Below are 13,061 nucleotides of genomic sequence, written 5' to 3' on the forward strand. Positions count from 1 at the left end.
GAATGGACTTTCAAATGTGGAACTCATTACCTAAGGAGGTAGTAAATACCAATACCTTAGATACATTTACAAATTGCTTCGGTACATTTCTAGCTAGAAACAGAATTCAGGGGTGTGATTGCTTGTGTTATATGGGTCACCTTTTTAATGGAATTAATTTAAAGGGACATAAAACCCCAAACATTTCTTTCATGATTCAGACAAAGCATACAATTTTTAAAAAGTTTACAATTTACTTCTATTATCAAATGTGCTTTGTTCCGATGGTATCCTTTGTTGAAGAGATACCTAGGTAGCATCTGTAGCACAATATGGCAGGAAACAGTGCTGCCCTCTAGTGTTCTTGCAAATCGATAACATTCTTGTAAAACTGCTGTCATATAGTGTACAAGACACATCCCTGCTTTTCAACAAAAGATACACAGAGAAAAAAGAATTTTATAATAGAGGTAAATTAGAAAGTTGCTTAAAATTGTATTCTCTATCTGAATCATGAAAGAAAAATGTGGGTTTCGTGTCCCTTTAAGTCTGGAGTCTGAAAACCAATTCTAACAGCATTTGGAAAGCCCACTGCTTATTATCATTACACACTTTATATTACAATGTCCCTTTAATCTTTTTCTAGTATCCCTTATATAAATGTATTGATCTTCTTTATCTTTTTCTACAGACCCAGCAGCAACGTCACACTGAAGACACAGGACAGGTGAGAAACCGGTTTATTGTGTTCAAGCAAGTTCTCTTATCCATTTGACAGAACAACCTTTAAAGGGACAGTCAACGCCAAAAATGTTATTGTTTAAAAAGATAGATAATCCCTTTATTTCCCATTCCCCAGTTATGCACAAACCAACCTTGTATCTAAACCTCTGCAGACTGCCCCTTATCTCAGTGCTTTGGACAGACTTGCATTTTAGCCAATCAGTGCCCTCTCATAAATAACTCCACGGGAGTAAGCACAATGTTACCTATATGGCACACATGAACTAACGCTGTCTAGCTGTGAAAGAAACTGTCAAAATCCACTGAGATAAGAGGCGGCCTTCAAGGGATTAGAAATAAACATATGAGCCTACCTAGGTTTAGCTTTCAACCAAGAGAACAAAGCAAATTTGATGATAACAGTAAATTGGAAAGTTATTTAGAATGGCATGCCCTATCTGAATCCTGAAAGTTTAGTTTGGACTTTACTGTCCCTTTAAATAAGTTGTGTACTTGCTGCTGATGCTCATTGGCTGAGAGATACTGTCTCTTAATGCTCATTGGCCAATAGATACTTTCTCTTAATGCGCATTGGCTAATTGTAGAATGAGCCTTTATAGCTATTATCCAATGAGCATTAGCAGGAAATGCCTACCAGCCAATGAGCATTAGTGGGAAGTACCTATGAACTAATGTACATGCATAGGGAGTGAACAAGGGATACTGCAGTATTAGTTACAGTTTAAATGTAAGCAGATTTTACATAACATTTTTTCAGGCAAAAAACATTTCCAACATTTTTAAATCCTCTTTCATATGAATGGCAAAAGTTATTTCAGCACAATGTCCCTTTAAAGCGACGCTTAAGTCAAAGGGGGCCCTGATGCCCCTGTTCCCACACGAGTCTACAGGCTCGCCGGAAACAGGAGTTAGGACCGCTGCTCCTTAACTGGTCTGCCGCCTCTGAGGCTGTGGTCTGCAATCCGCCCGATCCTATAAGATCAGGCTGACTGACACTTACTGTTAGTGGCCGATTATCTGCAGGAGGCGGCATTGCACAAGCAGTTCACTAGACCTGCTTGTGCAATGTTTAACGCTGTCGGCATTCAGCGATGTCTGGCGGACATGATACGCTACACTGTATCATGTCAGACAGACAATGATAAATCGGCCCCATAATGTAACTTGCCAGATTCAGACCGAGTGTCCAATTTAAAAAACAAAACAATACACACTTTTCCCAATTTAATAATATTATTATTGTTTTCTCCATTGTCTTGGTACCCTTTGTTAAAGAGTAAACCTGGTGAGGCTGATAGTAGCTCAGGGGTGTGCATGTGTCATTAGAACGCTATGGCACCAGAGTTTACAGTTATGTATAACATTAGTACAAATATTGTTGCAAACATTGGGCCAGATTACACGTGGTGTGCTATTGTTCCCCCCTCTTGCATGCTAACTGTGCTCAAAGTTGAAAAACAGTAGTTGAGGGAGTATACTGGCGCTCCTTTATTAATTTTAACTTGTTCAGAGACCTAATTGCTTATATTATGAAGTAGATGGCAGACTTAGCAAGCTGCTGATAACGTTAATCGCTGATAGAATAATTTACAGAGCTGCTTTAGGAGCTACAACACTTCCTCTGACTGCTACAAGTCTAACAGTTACAATAGCGTGAACACTTTGGTGATAACTGATACAACAAATAAAGGTGTAACAGACTCTGCTGTATAAATGGTTATATTTAATCCTGCTGTTGAATAGGGTGCAGGCGCGCCACACAACAAATGGAGACAAGCTATGTTATTTAATTGCAGGGGCGTCTGGATTGTTACATAATAGCATTGTTTGTGCACAGTATATGCCGATATATTTCCTATACTAATGCGGCTACAATATTATGTGATACAAAGTATCCGTTATTACTGAATCATAATGTGTTCAATATTAGAGATTATGGGGCCGATATATCATGTCCGCCGTACATTGATAAATGCCGACAGCGTGCAATACTGCCCCCTGCACATTCCGGGTCAATCAACGCGATAGTATCTGATCAGGCTGACTGCTATCCACTGCCTCAGAGGTGGCAGACTGTAATCATCCCGATCAGATACGATCGGATGATTGACACCCCCTGCTAGCAGCTGATTGGCCGTGAATGTGCAGGGGACAGCATTGCACAAGCAGTTCTTATGAAATGCTTCTGCAATGATACGCTGTCGGCATTTAGCGATGTCGGGCGGACATGATACGCTACATGTCCGCCCAACATTTGATAAATCGGCCCCTAAGTCAGCGGTTCAGCTCTATATTCTCATAATTTATTGGTCTCAGAACAATCGTTTTGAATCACCCATGTTTTAAACTAATAAAGATTTGTTGTTTTTATTAAATGTTCGTGAATATTGTTACACCAAGCACTATATAAACAATTCACAATGTTTCAGTCTCTATGGGATAATAGGAGTGCTAATAGTGTATTCTTTGACAATCAGTGGAATTCTCTCTTTCTTTCTCCACTGAGTAAACATAAATATATATGTCAATAAGCATATACATATATACAATTTGCTGCTCATCGCTGTGAGACTTACCCCCTTCACTGTGCCAGTTCTCATGCAGTGTCTCACTTAATGGGACATTAAACACCAGAATTTTTGTATATTCTCCACTGGGTCCAATAAAAGCAGACATAAAATTGTCTTTAAAGGGACAGTAAACACCAGAATTTTTGTTGTTTAAAAAGATAGATAATCCCTTTATTACCCATTCCCCAGTTTTGCATAACCAACAGGTTTTACCTCTGTGATTGCCTTGTATCTAAGCCTCTGCAGGCTGCCCCCTTATCTCAGTTCTTTTGACAGACATACATTTTTAGCCAATCAGTGTTGACTCCTAGGAGCTTCAAGTGCCTGAGCTCAATGTTATCTATATTATACACATGAACTAATGCCCTCTAGTGGTGAAAAACTGTCAAAATGCTTTCAGATTAGAGGCGGCCTTCAAGGTCTAAGAAATTAGCATATGAACCTCCTAGGTTTAGCTTTCAACTAAGAATATCAAAAGTACAAAGCAAAATTGGTAATAAAAGTAAATTGGAAAGTTGTTTAAGATGACATGCCCTATTTAAATCATGAAAGTTTTTTTTACTTGACTGTCCCTTTAAATACACTATTGCACCAGCTATAGCTTTTATAAGAAGCATCTTTGCAAATACATGTATAAAACAAAAATGCTTCTATTCAAAACTAAAACGCATCCATGTGGATTCCAATATTGGCTGGAATATCCCTTTAAAAGTGTAGTCTGAATCAGAAAGGAAATGTTTTGAGTTTAACGTCCCTTTAAGCTAGATACAAACACACCCTCATCCTTAGTTATCTATATTGTGCAGCTGTTCTTGTCACTTCCTCTCTCACCGCCTCATTCTGTTTCTATCTCCTCAATCTCTCTTTGTTCTTTTATTTTCAGAGACAAGGGCATAAAAAAAGTAAAGAAAAAGCGACGGAAAGGAAAGAAGGGGAGAGACGTGTCGCCTACACCACTGGCAGGGTAGGAATCAGACCGCGCTGAGCTTGATAGACGGTGGCACTGAGCTTTTGCTATGAAAAGGGTTAATTAAAGGGACATGAAATCCAAAAACAGATCAGAGAGATCATGTCATTTTAAACAAAATCATTTTTTTTTAGTTTCCTAAAGTAAAATGACAGGAAAGTCTAATATTTTCATCATTTTGATAGAACGTTTTTAAGAGATTTTTTAATTAATTTCTAGTAAATCTACTTTGTTCTTTTGACATCCTTTGTTGAAAATCAGGAGCAGCAATGCACTTCTGGGAGCTGGTGATGGGTGGCTGCACACATATGTCTCTTGTCATTGACTCACCAGACGTGTTGTGTAATGACAGTTATATGCACAACAGAGCAATAATAAAATGTAAATCCTACAGTATTGGTTATAGGAACGCTATGGTAACAAGAAGATGAAGAAGAAATCACACTCCTAGTGGGAGAGAAAGGGTGTTCCTGCAGCTGCTTTCCTGACTTCATTATTTCTTTAAAGGGCCATATTGGTCTATAGTGTGGTATTGCTGTACAGCACATCTCCCTACCCTGCCTCTACCAGTCTCGGAAATGTATGAAGGTACATCCCCAGCATACCACCTTTTTTAACGGGGAGAACTGCACTATGTGCGCACAGACAATACCTACCAATCAGTATCAGTGGCCAATGCAATGTTAAAGGGACACTAAACCCACATTTTTATTCTTTCATGATTCAGATAGAGCATGCAATTTTAAGCAACTTTCTAGTTTACTCCTATTATCAATTTGTCTTCCTTCTTTTGGTATCTTTATTTGAAAAAGCACTGAACCAAAAATGGGCATGCTCTATCTGAATCATGAAAGAAAAAAAATTGCGTTTCATATATCTTTAAAACTGAAGGTACTTAGAAATATTTTACATTCCAATGTTTTTCACATTGAATATTCTATTTATTATAACTATATATATCTGATACATTGTTTTGTAAATATATCTATACCCATATATCTATATAGAAATACATGTTTAAAATTATAATGAACATTTTCTTCTACAAATCAAATGAGATACTAGAAGTAAATTGGAAAGTTGTTTAAAATAACACACTCCATCTTAATGATGAAAGAAAAAAACTGGGTTTCATATCCTTTTAAATATTAAAACTATTTAAAGGAACAGTCAACTCCAGAATTTTTATTGTTTAAAAAGATAGAGAATCCCTTTATTACCCATTCCCCAGTTTTGCATAACCAACACAGTTATATAAATATACTTCTTACCTCTGTGATTACCTTGTATCTAAGCCTCTGCAGACTGTCCCCTTATCTCAGTTCTTTTGACAGACTTGCATTTTAACGGGCGTGAGCATTATTATTATTATTATCGGTTATTTGTAGAGCGACAACAGATTCCGCAGCGCTAACAGATTCCGCAGCGCAGAGCACAATGTTATCTATGTGACACACATGAACTAGCCCTGTGTAGCTGTTAAAAAGCTGTCAAAATGCACTGAGATAAGAGGCGGCCTTCAAGGACTTAGAAATTAGCATATGAGCCTACCCAGGTTTAGCTTTCAACAAAGAATACCAAAAGAACAAAGCAAATGTGATGATAAAAGTAAATTAGAAAGTTGTATAAAAATTGCATGCCCTATCTGAATCATGAAAGCTAAATTTTGACTAGACTGTCCCTTAAAAAATAATTTTTCAAGTTTCAAGGTTTTAGTGGAAAGGGCTCCAAAGTATATAAATACTGTACATATTTAAACACATAAATACACATGAATATTCATATATACAGATATATACAGTATATATATATATATATATATATATACAGTATATACAGTATATACAGAAAATGTTTGTGTGTATCAAATAATATATTAAAATGTATCTAATATATGAAGCTGCCTGTCTCTGAAAGCTTGTAGCTACAGCGCAGTTTAATTTACTGTATTTTATCTTCCTCCTACTGCAAATGTGTGACCCACAATGCCTGTTTGCATCACTTCCACACGGACAGCATTTGTTTAGCACAAGTCCTTTTCTGTGAGAGGGGGAATATGGAACGCCATGAAAATAAAGCATAAAATAATAGATTTCCTTCCTCAGGAAAGTCTGTGCCCCATGTAATCGACGTATGTCATTAAATTCTGTGACATGCGAGTGTGTCTGTCACCGGAGCGAAAAACATTGTCAACAACAAGGAAAGAAACTAAACAAAGAGCTATGCAGGTAACACAGCACAACACAGATACATTTATTAAACACATTCTGAAATGTCTTGTTTTTTATTGCTTAAATAAATGTGAAATACAATTTCAAAAACTAATACAATAGAATCAGTTGTGTACTTCCTGTTCATGCCCATTGTAGTCAAAAGCCAATGGGCATACGTATGATGTACCTAGATATCAATCAGCATGTGTGGGGAGTACCTATTAGCCAATGAGTATGAGTAGATAGCACCTATTAGCCAATGAGTATGAGTAGGAAGTAACTCTCAGACAATGAGTATTAGTAGCAAGTAACTATCAGCCAATGAGCATGAGTAGGAAGTAACTATCAGCCAATGAGTATGAGTAGGAATGAACTATCAGCCAATGAGTATGAGTAGGAAGTACCTATTAGCCAATGAGTCTGAGTAAGAAGTACCCTTCGGCCAATGAGTATGAGTAGGAAGTACCCTTCAGCCAATGAGCATGAGTAGGAAGTATGAAAGCACCTATTAGCCAATGAGCATGAGTAGGAAGTATGAAAGCACCTATTAGCCAATGAGTATGAGTAGAAAGCACCTATTAGCCAATGAGTATGAGTAGGAAGTAACTATCAGCCAATGAGCATGAGTAGGAAGTAACTATCAGCCAATGAGTATGAGTAGGAAGAAACTATCAGCCAATGAGTAGGAAGTAACTATCAGCCAATGAGTATGTGAAGGATGTAGCTATCAGTTAATGAGTATGAGTAGGAAGTATCTATCAGCCAATGAGTATGAGTAAGAAGTACCCTTCAGTCAATGAGTATGAGTAGGAAGTACCCTCCAGCCAATGAGCATGAGTAGGAAGTATCAATCAGTCAATGCGCATGAGTAGGAAGTAACTATCAACCTATGAGCATGAGTAAGAAGTACCTATCAGTCTATGAGCATGAGTAGGAAGTAACTATCAGCCTATAAGCATGAATAGGAAGTACCTATCAGTCACTGAGCATGAGTAGGAAGTACCTATCAGCCTATGAGCATGAGTAGGAAGTACCTATCAGCCAATGAGCATGAGTAGTAAGTAATTATCAGCCTATGAGCATGAGTAGGAAGTAACTATCAGCCTATGAGCATGACTAGGAAGTACCTATCAGCCAATGAGCATGATTAAAAGTACTTTTTAACAAATGAGCATGAGTAGAAAGTACCTATCAGCCAATAAGCATAAGTAGGAAGTACCTATTAGCTAATGAGTATGAGAAGGAAGTACCCTTCAGCCAATGAGTATGAGCAGGAAGTATCTATCAGCCAATGAGCATGAGTAGGAAGTAACTATCAGCCTATGAGCATGAGTAGGAAGTACCTATCAGCCAATGAGCATGAGTAGGAAGTAATTATCGGCCTATGAGCATAAATAGGAAGTACCTATCAGCCCATGAGCATGACTAGGAAGTACCTATCAGCCAATGAGCATGATTAAAAGTACTTTTTAACAAATGAGCATGAGTAGAAAGTACCTATCAGCCAATAAAAATGGGTAGGAAGTACCCTTCAGTCAATGAGTATGAGCAGGAAGTATATATCAGCCAATGAGCATGAGTAGGAAGTAAATATCAGCCTATGAGCATGAGTAAGAAGTACCTATTAGCCAATGAGCATTAGTAGACAGTAACTATCAGCCAAAGAGCATTAGTAGAAAGTACTTATCAGCCAATGAGCATGAGTAGGAAGTACCTATCAGCCTATAAACATGAGTAGGAAGTATCTATCAACCGATGAGCATGAGTAGGAAGTACCTATCAGTCTATGAGCATAAGTAGGAAGTTACTATCATCATATGAGCATGAGTAGGAAGGACCTATCAGCCAATGAGCATAAGTAGGAAGTTACTAAAAGCCAATGAGCATGAGTAGGAAGTATAAATAAAAAGAGAGAAGCGCTCAACCTGGGAAAGAACATAAGCATAATAGCTTGTTCTATGGCTAGTTACCACTCAAGAAGCAGCCTCTTTTTGCTCAAAATGTGCCTTTCACAGAGAAGAAATTTCCTGAAGCATATCAGTCTGATCCTGACTTAACAGTACAGTCCAGCTCCGAAAATACCAGGCAATCCCTCTCTGAACAAGAGTAACAGGGAGTCTCCCTAAGGGTGATGCAGGAAGCCAGACGTCGACCCCTGGCTCGGTGTGCCTAGAGGGATATGGCTGCACCTCAATGACGAGGCCCACAATAGGCCGAAATGTACGTCTGGGGTTTTGCCGTTTCTCTCGTTCAGAGAGGGATTGCCTGGTAATTCGGGGCTGGACTGCACTGTTAAGTCAGGATCAGACTGATATGCTACATGAAAGTTATTCTCTGTGAAAGGCACATGTTGAGCAAAAAGAGGCTGCTTCTTGGGTAGTAACTAGCCATAGAACAAGCTATTATCAGCCAATGAGCATGAGTAAGAAGTACTTTTTAACCAATGAGCATGAGAAGAAAGTACCTATCAGCAAATGAGCATGATTAGGAAGTACCTATCAGCCAATGAGCATGAGTAGGAAGTACCTATCAGCCAATGAGCATGAGTAGGTAGTACCTATAAGATAATAAGCATAAGTAGGCAGTACATAGTTAATACTGCTGTATTAGTCAAAATTTTCATTCATCTTCAATACTGCTCATAAAACCCCTCCCATGTGTGTTTTTCCCAAATTAAACCAACTTTCATAATATAAACCTGATGATACATATTTGCATGTTGCTAACCCTCTGTTATCTAAACCCCTATATAGAGCTCCAACCTGTGGAGCTATAAGTCTGTACCTCCCACCACAGGGTGACAGAGACAGAAGGGAGCTATGAGTCTGTCCCTCCCACCACAGGGTGACACAGACAGAAGGGAGCTATGAGTCTGCCCCTCCCACAACAGGGTAACACAGACAGAAGGGAGCTATGAGTCTGTCCCTCCCACCACAGGGTGACACAGACAGAAGGGAGCTATGAGTCTGTCCCTCCCATCAGAGAGTGACACAGACAGAAGGGAGCTATGAGACTGCCCCTCCCACCACTGAGTGATAGACAGAAGGGAGCAATGAGTCTGTCCCTCCCACCATAGGGTGACACAGACAGAAGAGAGTTATGAGTCTGTCCCTCCCACCACAGAATGACACAGACAGAAGGGAGCTATGAGTCTGTCCCTCCAGTCAGAGAGTGACACAGACAGAAGGGAGCTGTGAGACTGCCCCTCCCACCACTGAGTGACAGACAGAAGGGAGCTATGAGTCTGACCCTCCCACCACAGGGTGACATAGACATAAGGGAGCTATGAGACTGCCACTCCCACCACTGAGTGACAGACAGAATGGAGCAATGAGTCTGTCCCTCCCACCACAGGATAACATAGACAGAAGGGAGCTGTAAGACTGCCCCTCCCACTGCAGGATGACACAGACAGAATGGAGCAATGAGTCTGTCCCTCCCACCACATAGTGACACAGACAAAAGGGAGCAATGAGTCTGCCCCTCCCACCAGAGAGTGACACAGACAGAAGGGAGCTATGAGTCTGCCCCTCCCACCACAGGGTGACAGACAAAAGGGAGCTATGAGTTTGTCCCTCCCACCACATCTGTCTTTTATCAAGAACAAAGTAACAGTGAAGTGTAATAAACCTGATGATACATATTTGCATGTTGCTAACCCTCTGTTATCTAAACCCCTATATAGAGCTCCAACCTGTGGAGCTATAAGTCTGTACCTCCCACCACAGGGTGACAGAGACAGAAGGGAGCTATGAGTCTGTCCCTCCCACCACAGGGTGACACAGACAGAAGGGAGCTATGAGTCTGCCCCTCCCACAACAGGGTAACACAGACAGAAGGGAGCTATGAGTCTGTCCCTCCCACCACAGGGTGACACAGACAGAAGGGAGCTATGAGTCTGTCCCTCCCATCAGAGAGTGACACAGACAGAAGGGAGCTATGAGACTGCCCCTCCCACCACTGAGTGATAGACAGAAGGGAGCAATGAGTCTGTCCCTCCCACCATAGGGTGACACAGACAGAAGAGAGTTATGAGTCTGTCCCTCCCACCACAGAATGACACAGACAGAAGGGAGCTATGAGTCTGTCCCTCCAGTCAGAGAGTGACACAGACAGAAGGGAGCTGTGAGACTGCCCCTCCCACCACTGAGTGACAGACAGAAGGGAGCTATGAGTCTGACCCTCCCACCACAGGGTGACATAGACATAAGGGAGCTATGAGACTGCCACTCCCACCACTGAGTGACAGACAGAATGGAGCAATGAGTCTGTCCCTCCCACCACAGGATAACATAGACAGAAGGGAGCTGTAAGACTGCCCCTCCCACTGCAGGATGACACAGACAGAATGGAGCAATGAGTCTGTCCCTCCCACCACAGAGTGACACAGACAAAAGGGAGCAATGAGTCTGCCCCTCCCACCAGAGAGTGACACAGACAGAAGGGAGCTATGAGTCTGCCCCTCCCACCACAGGGTGACAGACAAAAGGGAGCTATGAGTTTGTCCCTCCCACCACATCTGTCTTTTATCAAGAACAAAGTAACAGTGAAGTGTAATATATTGTTTGTCTATTGCAGATGTGAAAAGCTCAACAGCTGAAGGTGACCCTAATGACCATGGGATTCAGTTACTACAATAACATACCAGGGTCAGCTGACCTCATACCTCACAAGACACAGACCAAGATGGAAGTCAATGAAAAATCAACCATGGGTTCAAAATGGCCACTTTATAACAAGAAACAGCCATCTTTTTTTCTTTGCAAGTTAGAACGCAGAACAACTTGTTAGGAAGAAACCGTGTGAATGTGTCTACAAAATAGCAGACAGCTGCCAAATTCTAAAATTGCTGCAAATTTTACATTTGAAATATATTTAATTTGTTTATACAACAAACTAGCATTATTGGTGGGTGATATTAACAACTGTTACCATAATAAGTATTAACATGGCGTGTGTTATCAAGATCTTTATTAATAAGGGGTATCCTAATTTATTTATCTATCTGTACATAAATCTGTCTCAAAGTGTGTATAACCGTGTGTATATATCTACATAAATACTTTCTACAAAGTACGGCATATTTGTTGTATATTAAGATTTTTTTATAATCTATTAAAGTTTTTTTCACCACTGTATGTTTTGGATTCTGTTAAAGGGATGTATAAGGCCACCGAGGTAGCCGCCTTAGAGCGCGCCAGCATGAGGGGTGCAAACTTAGCGCAGGCAGCCGGCAGGTATCTCCCGGATTCCAACAGTTGTTTCTTTTTTTTCTTCTTTTTTTTCCCCCAGACAAATTCTCAATACTACAGGGGATAGGACTGAACAAATACAGTTTTTTTATTTTAACCCCTGCGCTGCACCTCCGACCCCTTTATAGCTGATCAGCACTTAATATAGACCTCTATTAACGTTTTACGCAGTTTTCATGGTAACGGGTGGGTGAGGAGCTGCTGCAGTATCAAGGTAGTGATGTATTTGGCGTCCTTACAAGAACAATATGGCGCCCAAAGGTGAGTGATGGGTTTACTAACTGGTCCGCTCATTATCCGTTGTCATTGTCTCCTGTGTATAGCGATCTGCTCATTAGCCGGTGCCACTATCATATGTATTACCACCCAACCTTTGTAAAGATCTGCGCCGTAACCCACTCGTTAGCCGGTGTCACTATCACCGCACCTCCTATTTATACCTCGTGTAGACTGTAACTATATAGAAGAAGAGTAACTGTGTTATAGTATTACCTATTATACATCACGCACTATTATACTCTTTATAGCTACTCTGGACTGTAACTATTTAATTAACCCCCTGGCAAAACTCACATTCTTGTGTGCTCATCAGACACTATCAGAAAGCTGTATGAGCAGAATGAAGTATCTCACTATAGCACCTGCAATGGTGGCCATAAGTTTAGTTGCCACAGCAGCTTTGGAAACACCTATATACATAGCCCACTGTATATAGGGACAGCACATTATATACACACAGCTACCTGTATAGTGTATATTTGTGCTGTCCCTATACACTATAAAGGTAGCTGTGTGTAAAAATAAAAGTTTATTTTGACTTGCGTGTCCCCTTAAATCTTATTAGTAAAGCCAGTCTGTATGGAGTACATGTTAAAATACACAAGAACAACATAACCTGGGTCTAGTATTGCTTTGGACCTCCTCATGGAGTAATGTGTGATATCAGCAATGCTGGTGCAAGATGACAGATATGACATTATAAGGACATTTGTTGGACTATAGATTTCCCTAGTTATGTAACTGCAGTTATACATAGATAATAGGCTTCATTATTTTATATCAAAGTTATGTGCTTAAATCTGTATAGTTAGGTGTATTGGGATTTCTGGTTCAAAACATAATTTATGTAAGAACTTACCTGATAAATTCATTTCTTTCATATTAGCAAGAGTCCATGAGCTAGTGACGTATGGGATATACATTCCTACCAGGAGGGGCAAAGTTTCCCAAACCTTAAAATGCCTATAAATACACCCCTCACCACACCCACAATTCAGTTTAACAAATAGCCAAGAAGTGGGGTGATAAGAAAAAAGTGCGAAAGCATATAAAATAA

General features: G+C 40.1%; 1 protein-coding gene across 2 annotated transcripts in view; it reads left to right on the forward strand.

Moving 5' to 3' along the window:
* Window positions 1-11,611, forward strand: part of VEGFB (vascular endothelial growth factor B) — a 208,366-nt gene extending 196,755 nt beyond the window's left edge. For both annotated transcript variants that reach the window (XM_053720059.1, XM_053720058.1), the window contains exons 5-8: window positions 671-706; window positions 4,177-4,257; window positions 6,366-6,488; window positions 11,052-11,611. In XM_053720059.1, coding sequence (XP_053576034.1) covers window positions 671-706; window positions 4,177-4,257; window positions 6,366-6,488; window positions 11,052-11,073 — 262 coding nt within the window. In that variant the 3' untranslated portion in view covers window positions 11,074-11,611. The remainder of the gene's footprint in view (window positions 1-670; window positions 707-4,176; window positions 4,258-6,365; window positions 6,489-11,051) is intronic.
* The last annotated feature ends 1,450 nt before the right edge of the window (window positions 11,612-13,061 follow it).

This window comes from Bombina bombina, chromosome 7 (assembly GCF_027579735.1).
Source record: "Bombina bombina isolate aBomBom1 chromosome 7, aBomBom1.pri, whole genome shotgun sequence".
Classification (NCBI taxonomy): Eukaryota; Metazoa; Chordata; class Amphibia; order Anura; family Bombinatoridae; genus Bombina; species Bombina bombina.